Raw genomic sequence first — 20,066 nt, forward strand, 5'->3', positions numbered from 1 at the left:
ATATCAGTATGTAGTGTCTCTACTTTAAAGAGTCCTCTCCTGCTGATGTCCAGGTGTATATTAGTATGTAGTGTCTCTACTTTAAAGAGTCCTCTCCTGCTGATGTTCAGGTGTATATCAGTATGTAGTGTCTCTACTTTAAAGAGTCCTCTCCTGCTGATGTTCAGGTGTATATCAGTATGTAGTGTCTCTACTTTAAAGAGTCCTCTCCTGCTGATGTTCAGGTGTATATCAGTATGTAGTGTCTCTACTTTAAAGAGTCCTCTCCTGCTGATGTTCAGGTGTATATCAGTATGTAGTGTCTCTACTTTAAAGAGTCCTCTCCTGCTGATGTTCAGGTGTATATCAGTATGTAGTGTCTCTACTTTAAAGAGTCCTCTCCTGCTGATGTTCAGGTGTATATCAGTATGTAGTCTCTCTACTTTAAAGAGTAAAAAAGAGTCCTGATTTCCACAAGGGGGCTCTCTTTACCCTTGTATGAGTTCTGAGGTTTAGAGAAACAATAATAAAACCCTCTCAGCTTGAAGTCACTGTGATGCTCTGATAATCTGAATATTCATAATGATGTACGGAGAACAATAAATCCACGTTTGCCTGATAATAGCATTCCCAGAAAAGCTGAGTCATAAAGGTCATTGAATGCATCGTTTCCACAATATTTTACCTTTCAAATCTGACATTTTATTTTTGTTTATTGCAAAATGGATTTCTTCTCGCCATTTTATCTGCAGATTTCCGCTCTGAGTGACAGCGAGGTGGAGCCTTTTCCCAGCATGCACCAGGCAGAAAGTCCACTTTGGCATTTCATTTAGCAGTGAAGCAACAGCTTTTTACCAGCCTCCAACTGCGCTGCCCATTACTGCTGCAAGGAGATAACAATGATTATATTCCTGCTTTTCTTAACGACTCTCCGGGAGAGAGAGGCGTCAGGATTTAAATCCTACAACCTGGGCACTTCTCTTCTCCGTGTAGTTTTAAATCTTTACCTGCTGCCTGCTCCGTGTTTTTACTACACAGCCCTAATTACAGCAGGAATAAGCTGCTTAACGGCACGAGGATCCATAGTGTTCACCTTGTGGATTACTCGACTATCCAAACACGCCAAGCCGCAAAAAAACGAACAAGACAACGATAAGGACACCTGGAAATAAAGCTTCAAGGCTAATATGTCACCTCTTATCTTGGCCAAGTTGTTGCTTAAGGCCATGTGCATGCTTTTAAGGTGCACACATGGACAGTTTGACAGGATGGCCTTGTGATTGGACAGCCTGTCCTTCAGGTGGAGGATCAAACTCTGCAGAAACAAGCCGCCATGCACCTGCTAGTGTCCTTGAGAACAGGGAAGACAACGAATCCCTGCAGGGGAAATGGGGATTTTGTCATTTCCTGCATTATTAGAAGTGGAAGCGGACATCTGGATAAAGAGATAATGACTCGGGAGAATAAATAACGTCAGGCACTGGAGTAGCATGCCTTCCAATATCGACCGTGTGCATTATCAAAGAAAATGAGGCTTTTCTAGATGACTTTTTAGAGTGTTATGACCACTGAGCGATGGACACCCTGCACAGGTTGAACCAAACAAGCTTGATTACACTTCATTGAAACTCTGGTGCATCCAATCGTTCTGCTTTTCTTTGGTTGACTATTGAATGATTTTGTCACGATCTGTCTTTATTGTATTTTGTCTTGTCTTGTTTCATGTTTTATGTTGAAAGGTCTTCACCTCCTGTCTTGCCTGTTTCTGTCTGCGTTGTGTCTTGTTTAAATCTGTCTGTGGTTCCCTGTCGTTAGTTTCCCTGGTGTGTCTAATTTACCCGATTGTGTTCACCTGGTGTCCCTGTGTTTTCTCCTCCCTCCTCACCTGTGTCTTGTTTGTGTGATTAGTCTTGTGTGTATTTAAGTTCTGGTTTTTCTGTCTGTCTTTGTCGGTTCGTCTTTTGTCATGACTAGTTCGTCGGTGAGTGTTCTGTTCTGTCTGTGTTATCACCTAGCCTTGAAATAAAGGAACTTTCACTTTAATCTGCATTTGGGTCCTACCTGCTTCACACACCGTGACAGATTTAGTAGCAATTCAATGAGTTTCAAGTGTTGGTCTGCAGCCTGAACCATCTGTTCATAAATTCAAAATTAAGAAACCCTATTTTGAATGTTGTCACAAATGAAATGAACGTTATCAGTGGGTAATCCTATGATTTGTCGTAACTGCTTCCACTATGTTTTAAAGCAACGTTGAAACTAAAAAACATCACAAAACTGAAGGAATCTTCACATTTTGTCCGTGTTGAAATAAAGGAAAGGGAAACGTAATGTTGGAAACACAAAGACACCAAAACTGACCTCCTGTCTTACATTTCTCTGTTTTGTGTCCAACGCTTCGCTCATAACTTCCTCCTATCATGGAGTTGGTTGCTCTGTACCACATCAACTCACTTGTATCTGAGCTCTTGTCCTAACAACAGAAGCTAGAGCCTGTTATCTTTTGTATGGCTATTTGCAATGATCAACCGAGTGCATACTTACACTAAATCTATGACGCTCCACTGATTATGATAATTTAATTGGCCGATAACATTCATATGTGGTGTCTTATTCTATGTTGCTTGCTAATATCGAGAAACTTAATGTGGTATACATGTGACCTTACAGTTGATACAAAGTATATTTTTAAATGACATTCAACAAAAATGACACCAAATATCTCAAAAATACAAAATATTGTGCCAATAAATCTAGACTAAGTTGTCATTATGATGTTGGCTACGATATTACCCTCTCACTCTAAACTACTAGAATGCTACTAACTCTTAAACATATATCTGCACTCTGCAAATCTCTATCCATTAATTAAACCTGTGTAGCTACTTGTAAAAGGTTACATCGATAGGTGATTGGTATTGATGGAAGGTGGTGCCATGGATGCTAAAGCTTACGTGTTATATCTGTTCTTGCTTCTCATTAGTCAGCATTAAAGGACGTTATAGCAACTTCATACATTGCTTTAGTTTAAATAAAGCAACCAGCTAGGTTTTACAAAGACTTAGGAAGAGCTTCAAACACCTTGACCTAGGACAAGCTAGCGCAAACAAATCCAGAGATCAACGTCTGTACACCAGAGATGTATTATTTACATGTCATGCAACAGTAAAAGTAGTTTGTTTAGAGTTCATCAAAGAAAGAAAATCTCTACAAACCTTTAAAAAGTCAAAGATAATCAAACGGGAAAAGACGTAAAACAAAACTGGACATCTTATTTGATTGTCTTCATGTTAAACACGAAATATATGTTTGACTATCCCTTTAATAGTTGCAGGGAAACATCATCAAACCATCTTGTTATGAAAGACCTTTGTAATTGCAAGTTTAGCAAATCCTTGAGAGAACTCGTTAAATGCACACGCAGCCTGATATTTAAAAACGGCCTGAACTTCCTCTTCTTTGTCCCCAGAGTCTCCCACTATACGCCTCTTTCATTTTCACCCGAAAGGATAAACAAGTACACCACCTTCAAGGGTAAGGGCGCCCACAATTATTCCTCCTCTTTTTAACAAAAGTGTTGGGAGTCTATCTGCTTTCAAAGACTACGGTTAAGATTGAAAACATGTCTGCTCCTGTGAGTCTGTTAACACTTTGCTAGCATGCTTGCGTTAGCATTTAGCTCTAAGAATGGCTGTAGGACGGGTTAGGGTAACTGTAGACTTTTAGTATTGTTTCCCTTTTTTGTGTTAATTATTACATCTTCAGAACAATACTGGTTGAAATTAACAGCCTTGCTGTTTGCCAAATATCTTTTTTTCCAGATTGTTATTTCATTTTGGAACAAATAGCCTTCAATTCGCACCAGTATCCAGTTCCCCCTTTCTCTCCGTTTGCCGTCACTTACCCAGCATGCCTTTCTCAGAGTTTAAAGGTCCCCTATCATACTGTTTCTCATTAATATATTATAGATCATTGCAGCATTACCCATAATCCCCTCTGTTTCAGCCCCGTTCCCAAAGTGCTGATTCTCTGTCTGTTACTTTAGATGAAAATAAGGAGCCCCTCCCCACGCCCCTCTGAGAGACATTTGGTGACAAAGAACTCAATGGTGCTCCAGGAGGAGATTCAGGTGATAAGGTGGGGGGGGGGGGTACCTTGGTTGCTGATTGGCTAATAGTTACACAAGACAACACATCGTTATGACATCATAAAGTGGCCAAAATCTGATCAGCTCATTTTCAGACAGGTTTTTATAGAAATGGATCAAAAAGAGAGAGAATCTTTGTTCCTGAAACTTTCAGAGTCTCTTTCCACAGAGGGGACACATGTTGATGTAGAAGAGACATGAAGAAGAGGGGACACATGTTGATGTAGAAGAGACATGAAGAAGAGGGGACACATGTTGATGTAGAAGAGACATGAAGAAGAGGGGACACATGTTGATGTAGAAGAGACATGAAGAAGAGGGGACACATGTTGATGTAGAAGAGACATGAAGAAGAGGGGACACATGTTGATGTAGAAGAGACATGAAGAAGAGGGGACACATGTTGATGTAGAAGAGACATGAAGAAGAGGGGACACATGTTGATGTAGAAGAGACATGAAGAAGAGGGGACACATGTTGATGTAGAAGAGTCATGAAGAAGAGGGGACACATGTTGATGTAGAAGAGACATGAAGAAGAGGGGACACATGTTGATGTAGAAGAGACGTGAAGAAGAGGGGACACATGTTGATGTAGAAGAGACGTGAAGAAGAGGGGACACATGTTGATGTAGAAGAGACGTGAAGAAGAGGGGACACATGTTGATGTAGAAGAGACATGAAGAAGAGGGAACACATGTTGATGTAGAAGAGACATGAAGAAGAGGGGACACATGTTGATGTAGAAGAGACATGAAGAAGAGGGGACACATGTTGATGTAGAAGAGACATGAAGAAGAGGGGACACATGTTGATGTAGAAGAGACATGAAGAAGAGGGGACACATGTTGATGTCGAAGAGACGTGAAGAAGAGGGGACACATGTTGATGTAGAAGAGACATGAAGAAGAGGGGACACATGTTGATGTAGAAGAGACATGAAGAAGAGGGGACACATGTTGATGTAGAAGAGACGTGAAGAAGAGGGGACACATGTTGATGTAGAAGAGACATGGAGAAGAGGGGACACATGTTGATGTAGAAGAGACTGTCTGCTTTCCAAGACGAAGGTTAAGAGTGGAAACATTTCTGCTGAGTCTGTTGAACAGAGCATGAGTCTGCAGATCTACTTCATATTCTCAGCCAATGATCAGTGCCCCCCTTCCCGCTCTGCACTAACACACCCTGTGATTTCATTTTCTCCGTCCTTTTCTCCTGATACACCCAGTCAGAGGCCTGAAGGCTCTCTGACTGCTGCAACATGCTCCATATTAGCCCGGGAACACACAGCGAATACAATCACCACCGGGATCCTCATCAATCTCTCGCGAAGCCTCATCCCAGGAGCCCGTTGTTACGATGAAATGAGCGAATGAGCAATCTGCCACATCGCCTGGCTACACACGAAGCCTGGGAAATAAGGTGAGGGGCTTTAATTTGCAGCATGGTTGTCTGCACAGAAAGTCAGGAGCTTTCAAGGTGCATTTCCCACCAAGTTGCTGCATACAGATCTCAGTGTTTACTGCACGGAAGAAACTGAAACGTTGACTTTAATTACGTGTTTTCTGTCAACAGATTTCACTTAACTGTAATCAACGTTTTGGAAGAGCCATGGAAGCTACAAAGTGGGGAATTTAGTTGTAAGAGTAATTAAGTTTGTACTTGTGTATATGTTTTGTATGGGTAATGGTTTGTATTGTTGTTATATATTGTTGTGTGATCGTAATTGGTCGGTTTCGGTCACATGGTTGTGGGCGGCACTCATAGGGATTATGCACTGAACAAATTAGACGTTGACTTTAATTAAATGTATTTTGTCATCAGATTTCAAACACTCCACCTGTGGAAGAGCGGGTGAGATGACTGCAAACTTATAGGGTTATTAATTAAACGTCTTTGTCAACGTTGTAATAAGTTGATTACTCATTAAATTACATTTTGATCTCAGCAATGAATGTTTTGTTAGCGTAGAAGATAAGTACAGCCAGGCCCAACCCGATTTAATTTGTTTCCTTAAGTTTGTCACAAACTTGGAAACACAAGGTATTATTATTAGACAGAGGTAAAGTATGAGTAAGATACTTTATTTCCAAAGAACAGGATAATAAATAAGGATCGACACTCTTGATGAGGTGACAAAAAGGTTAAAAAGGCACAAAAGAAAATTGCTCACTAAGTGAGGAACAAACTTACAAAATAATTCCAGAGCATAAATCAGGCTTGAGACAAGGTGAGTAATCGCATGGAGACAGGACAAGACAAACTGACACAAAACAAGGGGAGACTGGGGAATTTAAACAAGAGGTAACAGTGGAAACAATCAGGGGCGGGGCTGGCGCTGATGAGAGCGGGAGACACACACAAGGGTAGGGAGTCAAGAGACTGGGGGCCCTTCTCACTTCTCTTATTTTTCATTTCCTCGCTCCTCGCTCCTCGGTCTCACCGGAAGTTGATTTGTCTGCGCCATCCTTGTACACAAACTCGCTCGGATCAGTCATTAGCCCGCATGGTTTTTCTTACCACTGCTACGCTGACGATACCCAATTAATTCTGTCCTTTCCCCGCTCAGAGACCCAGGTCGTCGCACGCATCTCTGCTTGTCTAGCTGACATCTCTCAGTGGATGTCTGCTCATCACCTCAAGCTCAACCTTGACAAGACTGAGCTGCTTTTCCTTCCGGGAAAAGATTGTCCCACTCTTGACCTAACAATCAGACTGCAAGGAATCTGGGTGTGACCCTAGATAACAACCTGTCCTTCACTGCAAACATAGCTGCTACAACCCGCTGCTGCAGATACACACTTTACAACATCAGGAGGATGCGTCCCCAGCTGACCCAGAAAGCGACGCAGGTTCTGGTCCAGGCTCTCGTCACCTCACGCCTAGACTACTGCAACTCCCTCCTGGCTGGTCTACCTGCATGTGCCATCCGACCTCTGCAGCTCATCCAGAATGCAGCGGCTCGCCTGGTCTTCAACCTTCCTAAATTCTCCCACACCACTCCGCTCCTCCGCTCCCTTCACTGGCTTCCGGTAACTGCTAGAATCCACTTCAAGACACTGGTACTTGCTTACCATGCTGCGAATGGATCTGGCCCTTCCTACATCCAGGACATGGTTAAACCGTACACCCCAGCACGTGCACTACGCTCTGCATCAGCCAAACGGCTCGCTGCACCCTCGCTGCGAGGGGGACCCAAGTTCCCATCAGCAAAAACCTGGCTCCAAAATGGTGGAATGAGCTCCCCATTGACATCAGGACAGCAGAAAGCTTACACACCTTCCAGCGCAGACTGAAAACTCATCTCTTTCGACTCCACTTTGAGCGATAGAACTATTAACAAAGCACTTATATACTAATAAAGGGCTGGCTTATCTAAAGCCAGTTGAGTAGCACTTGAAATGTTTTTGCTCTATGAAGCCTAATGTACTTATATGATTCTGTTTTCTACAAGTTTGTATTTTGTTGGTCGAATGCACTTATTGTAAGTCGCTTTGGATAAAAGCATCAGCTAAATGCAATGTAATGTAATGTAATGTTGAGTAGCGTCCCAATGGCCTCATTTTTGCCGGAGGACCGAGGAGTGAGGAGCGAGGAGCGATAATAGAGGAGCTATAATCGAGGAACCACCAGACTATCCTTCGATGAAATCCTCAGACACTCGCGCCGCCCCCTTACTGTGTATCGCTCACTGATTGGACGAGGCAGTGCATGCACTGATCTGATGCTTCTTGACCGTTCTTGACATGAGAGCAGTTTCCCAGCGGAGTGAACCATGAACCTCACGGGAGTCACTCCTCAGTTTATACTGTGTTTTGTTTCAATTAATGTATCATTTAGTTACAAATATGTGATATATCTGAACAACAAAGTGGTAAAAAATCATTTTCTTCATTTATTGGAAACATTTTCATGATCGCTTTTTTCGTTTATACATTTTAAGAATGGCGTTTATCTTTTTTGAGAATGCGTTCTTATTTTTATTTAATGTATTTGGGTCTACAACAGATGATACAAATGTTTGTGTCAGTAAATGTGTACTAACAGAGGCGGGGGGTGTGTGGAAATAACGGGGACAGAGCTGCTGTCAGACGATCAGCTGTGCAGCGTCATCACAAACGGACATCGCTTCACGTGACGCTCCGGAGGAAAGGACGTCCCATTGCTCTTAAAACTCATTTCCCTGCTTCTCGTGGTTTCCTTGCGTCTCTCCATGCTTCCCTGGAGGGAGGGACTAGTCGCAGGGAAACGACGCAAGTGAGGGACGCAAGGAATCCATTTAACCGAAGTGAGAAGGGCCCCTGGAATGAAGCATAACGGGAGGCTGTGGCTCAGTGGATAGTGTGCTGGACTTCGAATCAGGGGGTAGCAAGTTCGAGTCCCACTGCAGTCAGTATGTCAGTGTGTCCCTGGGCAAGACACTTCACCCCAAAGTGCTCCTGTGGGGATTGTCCACAGTACTTAATGTCTGTAAGTCGCTTTGGATAAAAGCGTATAACAAATGACATGTTATGTAATGTGATGCATAACAGGTGAGTGTCAAAATAAAACAGGAAGTGGGACACAATACGAAAATGAGCCAAACATGAAAAAAGACTAAACTCAACACTTTTGACGGGACACAACAAAGTTGCTATAGAGAGGCGAAGTCCCTCCCCTTCCGGTGGACCTCCATGGGACCTTATTTAGAAAAGATTATGTATTGAAGTCAATGGAGAGAGAAAGATTATCTTTCGATCCCGTTCGAATTGTGCCACGAATTACACATATGATGTTTGTCAATTTAAAAGATAATCTTGCAAGTCAAAAAAATAAAAATGTGTCGTAAAACTGTGAAGTAACACATTTGTTTGTGTGAAACGCTGAATGAACTACCTCTCTGGTCTCCCACAACAACACACGTCACCAAGATGGCCGTCACTACTGTCTCGTCAACAAAACGATTGACTACCCTCACTATCACCACAATGAAACACGTCCAGAAGGACATGCAAAGCTGCCTGCCTGCCTTCCTTTGATTCTCTCTGAACTGCCTGATCTTTTTAAAGTTTAATGTCAACCATTTGTGCAGATAGCGTGAAGTAGAAAAGATCGGCGATCGCCGATGCTAGCGTTAGCATTTCTCCCCCGGGCTTAAATTGTGTATTTTAGAATGATCACCCCGGTGTGACAGTACTGTTCAAAGAGTTCACGAAATATGACTACTACTCTTACTGTTTAACATGTTGGGTTACTTAATGTTACTTCATGTTAAGGCTAATAAAAATGACAAGGCTGTAATGCTAACTAACGTGCTAGCTACTAGCTAGGTAGCTAACTTGATCCAGTCAGCCACTCCTGGTCCTTTCATCAGACGGGAAGCGAAAGAACGAGCAAGACCCATTGCTGGTATGATAACAACCTGGTACTAAGCACACAGGCATCTTGTTAAAGTTATCTTAGCCAGCGCCTATATGGCGCTGATCTTAGCTATCTCTTATGCGGCTTTCACACCAGCGCTTTTCCCTTTCTAGCTCCGAGCTAGAGCTTTTCTGGTTCAGCTCCGGTTTCCCTTTTCTGCTCCCGCTCTGTTCACACCGCCCAGCACCCGACTGGTGCTGCCGCTGCTGCGTCATGACGTCACCGTTTACATCGCTGATTTGCTCCCCAACGGCGTTACGGCGCTCACAACAACAACAACGGGGAACTGCGTCGGGTCGATGATCGTGTTGCTTTTAATCACACGAAGCCAGAATAAATTGAATAACGACTTCTCCAACCTTATACATTGCTCCAGAGTGCCGTGGTTCATTGTGTATTAATGTGTTTCTGCAGCATTTACCGACCGCTGCAGTGTTGACTGCTCTTCCACGGGAGTGTATTCTCCTCCGTTAGCTCCCGGTTAGCTCACACTGCAGCTCTAAAGTATTCACTGTCCGACTCACACAAGCAGCTGATACATATCCCCAGTTCCCCTTAGCCTAAGTGAATGTGTGTCAGTCTGAATTGACGCTGTTTGGCATCACAACGCTGTTATGAAAGTGTCTCTGGTATAAAATGGGTGATGTTAGCATAGCAACCGAAGCTAAACTGACTACTTGCTAATTGCTATCCTATTGTGGCATAAACCGTTTTCTACAGGTACATTTTACCGGCGTATTTTTATTATGATTCTACTTGTGATAGTCGGACACGAAAACCTGTGCAGCCCATGTATTGATTCCATCCGATAGCTGCTATAATACAAAACAAAACGTCTGCCTCTCTCCACAATGATCAATAACAGTGAACGGATGGTCAAAGTAAGGTACAAATAAACAGAATCACACGAAGCCTGGTTAGTGTTGCCTGACTTTATAAAGTGTGTTTATAAGCACTACTGCTTGTAGGCAGGCATGACAGTCGACCCATGTTCAGGGGAGGTGGGTTTAGTTTCCTGCACTCCTCGACGTAAGAGAGACGTAAGCGACGCCGCCTCTTAGCTCCGAAGCTCTTGCCTCTAGACCGACAATTTTTTGGAGCTGGAAGTGAACCGGATTCCGGAGCTAAGAGCCGGCGCCACTGCGGTGTGAACAGGAAAAACCGGCGCTTTTCAGGCTCCAGCTCCGAGCAGGAGCTGAAAAAGCGCTGGTGTGAAAGGGGCATGAGTGGAAGAAAACAGTTGTGACATCACTTACGCGACTCTGGGATTTGTAGTCTTTCTAGTTGTGTATTTTTCATAGTCTTATATTTCAACAGTTTTACGACAAACTGTGACTTTTTTGATACGGAAATGATTTTTTAAGATTGACAAACATCATATGTGTAATTCGTGGCACAATTCAAACGGGATCGAAAGATAAGTTTTCTCTCTCCATTGACTTCAATACATTATTTTTCCGAAATAAGGTTCCATGGACCGGAAGTAGATGGGCGTGACTTCGCCACTCTATAACTGTTTATGGTTTCTTAATACACAATACTCAACATTGATTATATGTTAAAAGCAGCTGCCCATTCCTATGTCTAGCATTTAACATGTGGTGTGCTGTGCCTAAAGTCAACATCCAGACGGTTGTGGTACTAACGCCAAGCCTCACTATCCAGTAACTGCATAGTGGTTCCACTATAGTCCATCTTTTAGGATTCACACTGTTGGGTATGTTCTCATTTTTAGCATTTGCCCAAAAAAGAGTCACGCTTTTTCCCCATCATTTGTTCCAGGGGCTGAGGGTATTTCTGCCTGACGCACTGTTCTGAAACCATGAGCCAACAAGAAAAGCCAACTGCAGCATTTTGTTTCTGCAAAGCACTGCAGCCAATCATCTCTCTGATGGGGTTCATCCTCACTGGATAGATTGGATCATTAGAGTTACCAAAAGGGTGTATATCCGTTTATAGGACATTTGTTTTAGCCTTCATGCTAACTAAATAGTTGGAGTGATGGCAATGCTTGTCAGTCACTTAGTTCACCAAAGTCCAGAGTGAAATATATCGGCAATATTAAATGGATTGTTGCGACATTGTGTAAAGACATTCATGGTAACGAGAGGATACATTCTCTAAACCTGAATGCCCTGAAATGTCCTGTCGCGCCATCAAGCCGTTAACATTTCTTAACTATTGGTTGGATTACAATGAACTCTGATATAGTTTGAAATACAACTCAAATCATCCTATAACTTTACCCCTTACATGACTAAATAAACTGCACAATAAATGACATTCCCATCCAATTAGGGATTACTTTTGGTTTGGTTATTACTAGCAAGTACTAGCATGCTAACAAGCTAAACTTAGATAATGAACATGGTTTTCATCATACAACACTTTGCTAGCATACTTACGTTAGCATTTAGCTCGAAGAGTTGCTGGAGGACGGGTTAGGGTTAGCATAACTGTAGACTTGTATTATTGTTTCCCCTTTTTGCATTAACTATTACATCTTCAGAACAATACTGGTTGAAATGAACAGTCTTTGTTTGCGAAATATCTTTTTTTCAAGATTATCATTTCATTTAGGCACAAATACAATTCCCACCACATACATCACGTTTTCCCACCTTCCCTCCTTTTTATTCCAAAAAGATTAAAAAGTGTTATGGTCATATGCCCATAAGCTACAGCCTGGATGTGGATCATTCCAATTTACATGATAAATAGTTCATAGCATCACAATAAATAAGTAAATAAATAATCAAGTTAAAAAACCTGTCAAGAATTTAAAAGTTTGAGTGCAGAGGGGATGACTGATTCTGAAAAGCGATTTGTCTTGAGAGCAGGTAGAGCATATCTTCGCCCTGATGGCAACAAATGAACTTAATCTGCAACAACATGACCTGGAGAGGCCAGTATGCTCTCTGCTCTCCGCAGAATCGGCTGGTTGCAGAAGGAGTTTAAGTCTCTCTCATGGCCTGTGGGATAAAGCTGTCCCTGAGTTTGGCGGTTTTACTCCGGTATGTACAAATACAATTCGCACCACATGCATCAAGTTTTTTCCCCACCTTCCCTCCCGTTGCCGTCACTTAGCCAGCATCCCTTTGTCAGAGTTGGATATGTCCTCTGCACTTTTTCATTTCTATTTGTATTCCACACACATGTCTTCTCATTTTGCTGTAACTCCGTCATATACAATGTTGTTGTTTGTTTTTAATCTGTAAAGCCCAACTTTCTTTGTGATATTGGGCTCGACAAATAAAGTTTGATTTGATTTATTTTGATGTATTGCTGTCACTTACCCAGCAGTTGGATATACACATGTCAGGACAAATTACCATTTAAGTAACAAGTGGGTACAAGTGACTTTCCATCGCACCACATGCATCAAGTTTTCCCCACCTTCCCTCCCGTTGCCGTCACTTACCCAGCATCCCTTTGTCAGAGTTGGATATGCACATGTCCTTCTCAGCGCTGGGCAGCACAAAGCCCACCACGAAGCCGTCTACGCCGTCAGCCATCAGCGCCAGACCCAGCACGGCGAACAGCATCCACTGGAATCGCCCGTGGCCACAATCCTCCATCAGGGTTTCGTATTGCTCCGGCAGGTTGTCTTCCTCCTCCTCTTGCTGTGCAGCCTGACGAGCTTTCCTCCTAGCCTCCAACCGAGCCGCCCTCCGAGCCTCCTTGATCTCATCGGGATGGGGAACGCCTTGATACTCGCCCTCGTACATCTGCTCGTCATCGTCCGCGCCCTCGGTGGCGTCGCTTCGAGCGTCTTCTTCCTGAGGAGGGTAGTCCGCCTGGTAAGGGTAGCCATCTTGACCTCCTCCTCCTCCTTCCTGGGTGTAGGTGTATTCTCCACCTCCTGTCCCCTGCTTGGTCACATTGTTGTGATAGGGGTCATCCATGGTTCCTGCTTGGTGTTAGCAAAGCAGGACTGACTTTTCCCGGTAGCCGTGGTACTCTAAGAAAAGCTCAAGTTGTAACCTATAATGGCATAATCCTCCCAAGGAGCCGTAAATTCCTCTCAGTGCTGCTGCAGGTGAGATCTTCTGAGGAGCGTAAGTCTCGACTTTAAGTCCTCAACGGCTGCGTCGAAAGACTTTTACCTTCGTTGATGTGCACAGTGCTGCATGCTGAACCTGAAACACACAGTGCACATCACACATTATCTAAGTAATCACTTGTGGAGCAGAGACATCACCATGCAACGTCTCCTTCGGGACAGAAGTCATAATTACTGTCTCGACGGGATTCACAACAAAGCTTTAGGAGTATGACCTTTGACTCTCTTTGGAAAAATCCTCCAAAAGATAGAGAAAAAATGCACGGGATTTGCCTTAAATATGTTGTGCCATGGTAGATGAGCAAGACATTCTTTATTGCTTTGAATTGAACTTCTGTTCATGTAGCTTTTTGCTGCTTAACTTTACTTCCCTATCAATCCAATCATGATGTTTCTAACTTCTTGTAAAGGACTTGAGGTCATACATAAATGCAGGATTGTATTCAAATCAGAAATTCAAAGGGACATTATACAGGACAAATCAGTGACTCCCAGCATGCCTTGCAGGCTGCGTGTCCTTCCTCACTAGCAGATAATCTCATTGTCTCTACACTCAGATGCCGTGACGCCATTTTGATCCGTCACACAGCGCTGTGCAGCTGTGACACGTTCAGATCCGTCTTTATTTGTGTGGAGACCGGAGGCTCCAACAGGACGACAATAACACACTTTGCATATTAGGAACATCGCTGGCTGCTGCGCTGACATCATTAGATGAGTGCACGCTAATGTCAGTCTTACAAACCAAACATTGTTCAACCTGAGGCTGGATCTTGTGTTTTATACAGATTGCAAAAGGAGACGTATGATATTAAGCTGCATAGATGCTAAACTCTGTGCACACGAGGAATGAGTAACACTGTCTAACTGTAGGGTGCTCAATCTGGAGTGTATTTTTTAAATCACTTGTCAACTACCCTACACTCCCTGCTAAAGGCACCTTGACAGTTAGCTTTGAAGCTAGCCATGCAGCTTTTGATGGATTTTAGGCAATATTAGGCTGCTTATAAACGCCTTTTCATTTGTTCATTTTAAACTTTTGTGTTGCTTTTTCTGATATCTACCTGTTCACGTTTTTTTGTGTTGTTTCTTTTATATCTTAGTTTTTTACAATTGTATTTATTTAATTATTATTATATTTGTATGTCTTGTATATATTGTCAATATACTTATCTTTTTTGTTTTATTCTTGTGTATCTTTGACGCTCTTTTTAAACGTTGTAAGATGTAAAAATCTGTATGAAAGCGTTTTAAACCGAAAAATGCTTATTATGGCAAACACTAAAACTTACAGTAACAATCAGAAATCCTTTATTTGTGCCACAGCTGGGGAATTAACAGTAATTGCACATTAAGGAAGATAAATAAAATCAACTGATCGGTGATGTCAGCAACACAACAATCTCGATCTTAAAGTTAGCTAATAGAAGCTAACATTAGCCTTCATAAGCTGTATTATAATAAAAAAACTGTGATTTATAGACAACAAATTACGTTTCTATCTTACAAGTGTTGTTGTTTCTCTTACTTTTGACACATTTGACTCATAAACACTATTTGTAATACTTTGCCAAACATGTTGCGGACGTATGCTGAAGGACATGATACTATTTGGTTCTGGGTATTGCAATTTAAATCTATTTAAATGTGAACGCAAACTAGTTGCTTTTATGGCACCAAACCGAGGTGTTTTTCCCTCGCAAGCTCAAAAACATGCATAATATTTTAAGTCAAATGAAAGACACAGCAGGGACAACTTCGTCGGATTGAATCCTCATTTAACATATCCAGAGGAGCTCTAAAAGACTTTGCAAATATTAACATGTTATCAGTCATACAGGGTTAATGAGGTAAAAGGTTTTCCATGTCGTTTTTGAATTAATACATCCTTTAATAATCCAATTCCATTTTACGGTTGTTTTTCGGTATTCCCTGTGACATCAACATTACTTTTTCAACCCAGAAACAACCGTATTCGTATCATCTGACAAATGCATGCTGTGTTCGGGCTGCTGTGTCCTGGTTTGGAGCCGCGATGACGAACACAGTAATTTAATCCAGATTAAGAGTGCAGATTTTTTTCATTTTACCCTCACATTATTGTTTCATCATCACGAGTCGCAGAGGTGGCCGACTGAGGATTACTGAGTTTGCATTGATGGCAAAATCCCATATATATGCATTGATTTGTTTTGTTGCCTGGAGAGCAATAAACCCAATCACAGTTTCACAATCATATGAGCATGTTTCCTCCACTAACATGAATAATGCATGCTTGATTCAGGAGAGAAAGTGAGAGGGTTTTCAGAGCTTTTACTCACACAGCTGGCGCTTACATAACACATCCCCCTCTCCCCTCTCCTCTCACTTATTGATCTGTGTTTATAATTCACATGTCAAATCAGCATTTATGTGCAGAGTTTGAAAAGGTCACGATCTGCCTCCTTGTGAGAGTGTTCGCCCGGAGTTTAAAAAGTCAACGAGCTTCCCTTGAATCATGAAAATCAATGGCAGTCTGAGTTTTAACAGGAAGCAGATAGGTCACTCTGTAATTTACAGGAAAGATATCTTCATTTCTCAAGTGACCTTTTGGATCATTTACGAGTGGGAACGAGCCAAACTCTGTCTTCATAGCTTCCTGCGTTTCTGTAGATCGTTCTACCGACACATTGTGCAGTCAAATACGATGACTTTTGAAGTAAAGCTGTATAAACACACGGCAGATTCAACAGTTCAGCTGATCTGGGGTCAGCTTTAGCCTCATTTACATTCACCTGGACTTCGCTCATGCCTTCCCATCAGAGAGAGATTAGGAAGAAGAGTTTATTTATTCACAATCTTCCCCCATATTTGCGGATGTAAGGTGTAATTAACTTTGCAGAACATGTTATTAATTATCTTCCACATTCAAGGTTGTGATTAAATATTTAACCTCAGATTCATCAAGTCACACTTTTTCTCTTAATCTCAATCTGCTTTTATTGAGGTTTTTTCACACTGTACTAAACTTGGAACTGCTCCAAGGGAGTTGATTTGAAGGAAACATATCATAACCTGACAATTCATTTGATTTGTCATTTGTGCATTGGGATTTAATGCACTTTTTGAACAATGCAAACATGTTTCTTTGCTTGAAAATAAGCAAAATTGAACAACTAGAACGTCTAGACTTCTGTTTGTCCTGGTACAAATGATCACAGGGTTAGATGCCACTGAGGTCAGATGAATTACAAACATATCCTGATTCTTTTTGCATGGATCTACTACAAGCTGTCAAAGCAGCGAGTTCACATTAATCTCAGCCGTGACTTTAAAGAGGTCAAAGGACCGTCTTTAATGATTTCTCGGTGACTTCCTGTCCGCTCACCTGCCACATTCATTTATCAGCTGCACATCTATGAGTTAAATATTGTCACCACGTAATTTACAAAGCAAAAGCAGCCTTTCTGGGCCGTATCAAATGTGTAACTTGGTATTTGTAGGCACATGCATAAACGCAAATATGCTAGGTTGAAATAATCCTGATTCCAGAGACTTTAGATTTCTCTTAAAAGCAATTGAAGACAATAAACTGGTTTTAAAGTATTGTTTTCTACATATCTCTACACATCAGCTATAATGAGGAGCAGAGGCTTTGACTGATGTTAAAATGCATAGAAAAACAACATGTTTTTAAATTATAATACCATTGATTCGTTGATTGTAACCGCTCTTTTTTGAAGTATATTTGTTTGCATGTATTGTAATCTTTCTGGATTAATAAGAAGTTAAAAGTTGTTGCAACAGATGCGTAAAAAACAAATGATGGCACTGCAAGTACATCACCAGCCTATTTTTATTCTGACGTCCTCCCCTCAATTTTTAAAACAGCAAATTAAAGAGCAAGCACAGCAAACATTTAAGAAAGAATAAAGTTTTCGGCCTTACCAGAGTTGGCATTCCCTTTGGATAAAAAGGACTTCTGATTTAATCATTTAAATAATTGCTAACGTCCAAGTAGCATTTTTCAAATGTCCATGTCAGTTTATCCTACTAAGGCCGTGTTGCAGCCAACGCTGAGGGATTAGGATCCAACATCACAATCCCCCACAACCTGCCCCCCCCCCCCCCACCAGGGCTCATCCCCACCGGAAACTCCCCGGAAATAACCCCCCCACCTTTGGGACGCATTGGTACAGTCCGTCCAGTGTAAAGAGCAACAGGAAGGATCCACTGATAGGAAGTACAAACTGTGGAGAGAGGCCCAATCCCAATTTCCAAACCAAGGCCTTAATCCAGGGGTGTCCAAACTTTTTTCATGAGGGCCACTTACAGAAAAATATACTAAGCGATTGGCCGCTCACTAGAGATGAAGTATATTGCGTCATAAATTAAAGGTGGGGTAGGTAAGTTTGAGAAACCGGCTCGAGATACACTTGTTATATTCCATGGAATGCTCTTAACATCCCGATAGCAATGAATATCTGAAGTGCTTTGACAAAAAATCCATTATCTTCATCCGTGGAAGCCGTGGCGCTGTAAAAAGCACGACCAATCATCTGAGCCGGCCCGGCTAAAGTAACTGGATGGCCTACCTGCCTGTCAGCCTTCCATCTGGGCACAAACTTATCTCGTGCCCTCATTGGTCATGTGCGCGTTCGTGTGTGTTGGAGGAGGGGCTCTGGCGCACTCGAGCTGGTTTCTCCAAAATTACCTACATCACCTTTAAGTTATAAATTAGCTAAATCAAACACGGGTACGTAAATTATGCTTGATTCTTGAAAATGCTTTAAGAAAACAAACAGCCTACTATCACAGCCCTCCATAAGGTTTCATTTATTTTGTTAGCAGCTCATTCATTAAAACAGAAGCTCAGATTGATTATAATGAGAGGAAATAGGAAGAGTTTATTTCAAGTTTGTTCTGCAAATAAGTTATTGGGCTTTTTTCTCATCAACTAAGATTTGTTAGAAAACGTTTTCAACTTTAATTGACTGAATTTATGTGAAAAGTGGGCTTATTAACACATGAATACTACTGTGTATATATATGTTTACATATATATATTTAAGAAGTACAATATAAGACAAGCACACGTTTAATTTGTGGGCCGTATTACATTATACTTTCTGAATCTGCTGAGGGTCGATTCAAAAATGGCCCACGGGCCGCATTTGGCCCCCGGGCCGTAGTTTGGACACCCCTGCCTTAATCTGTCTGAGTGTGAGAGTCAGCAAGGGCTTGAAAAGGATGTCAATAAAAATTGAATAGCTCTTATGTTACAAATAATAGGCAAAAGTAGCCATTGGTACAGTCCATCTAATGTAAAGGACAAAGGTAGCTAATTGGTCCTTCTAGTGCAAATAATAGGCAAAAGTAACCACTACAAGATTTTTAGAGATAGGCCCAATCCCAATGTCCAAACTAAGGCCTTTAACTGTCTGAGTATGAGGGTCTGCAAGGGCTTGAAAATACCTTGATGACACCAAGACATGTTACGTTAAAGGCAGGGGCGGACTGGCCATCGGTACGTTCGGGACAAATCCCGTTGGGCCGGTACTGAAGTGGGCCGGTCGGACGATATGGGCCGGTCGAGAGTCCCGGGCTGATTTGTAGTCCCAGTCCGCCCCTGGTTAAAGGCCAAGGAACCTAATTGGTGCAAATAATGGTGCAAATATTAGGCAACAGTAACCATTGGTACAGTCCATCCAGTGCAAAGAGCAACAGGCTTTAGGAACTACAAACTGTGGAGACTCACTTTAGAGATAGGCCCAATCCCAATGTCCAAAATAAGGCTTTTCTCTGAACAAAAGCACATATAGGAATGTGATATCTCTTATCATGTCTTCATGACACCAAGACATGTTACGTTAAAGGCAGGGGCGGACTGGCCATCGGTACGTTCGGGACGAATCCCGTTGGGCCGGTACTGAAGTGGACCGGTCGGACGATATGGGCCGGTCGAGAGTCCCGGGCTGATTTGTAGTCCCAGTCCGCCCCTGGTTAAAGGCCAAGGAACCTAATTGGTGCAAATAATGGTGCAAATATTAGGCAACAGTAACCATTGGTACAGTCCATCCAGTGCAAAGAGCAACAGGCTATAGGAACTACAAACTGTGGAGACTCACTTTAGAGATAGGCCCAATCCCAATGTCCAAACTAAGGCCTCACTCTGTCCGAGTTTGAGGCTTAAAGTGTGCATAGGCTTACAACTGTAAATAAAAATGGGGTATCTCTTATCATGTGGCCTCGGTGACACCAAGACATGCTACGTTAAAGGCCAAGGAACCTGATTGGTCCTGCAAATAATAGGCAAAAAGAAAAAAAGAACATTAAATGAAGAGGGAAGCACGCATTCATGGAAATAAAAAACATAGGTACATATCCATGGGAAGATAGCAGCAAAGAGAGAGCTGATGAAAACATGTGGGTTGTAATATAGTGATATGATTTGATGTGTTTAATGTACTGGTGTATGTGGGTCCTTGTAAATGTGTTT

At 42.1% G+C, this 20,066-nt stretch overlaps 1 protein-coding gene across 1 annotated transcript in view; it reads right to left on the reverse strand.

Annotated features, from left to right (window-relative positions):
* sv2ba (synaptic vesicle glycoprotein 2Ba) overlaps positions 1 to 17,642 on the reverse strand; it is a 43,556-nt gene extending 25,914 nt beyond the window's left edge. Inside the window, exons 1-2 of the mRNA XM_034208719.1 lie at positions 17,516 to 17,642; positions 12,947 to 13,664 (exon numbers count right to left, since the gene is read on the reverse strand). Coding sequence (XP_034064610.1) covers positions 12,947 to 13,430 — 484 coding nt within the window. The 5' untranslated portion in view covers positions 13,431 to 13,664; positions 17,516 to 17,642. The remainder of the gene's footprint in view (positions 1 to 12,946; positions 13,665 to 17,515) is intronic.
* Positions 17,643 to 20,066: the final 2,424 nt, after the last annotated feature.

The sequence above is a fragment of the Gymnodraco acuticeps genome, unplaced genomic scaffold, assembly GCF_902827175.1.
Source record: "Gymnodraco acuticeps unplaced genomic scaffold, fGymAcu1.1, whole genome shotgun sequence".
Classification (NCBI taxonomy): domain Eukaryota; kingdom Metazoa; phylum Chordata; class Actinopteri; order Perciformes; family Bathydraconidae; genus Gymnodraco; species Gymnodraco acuticeps.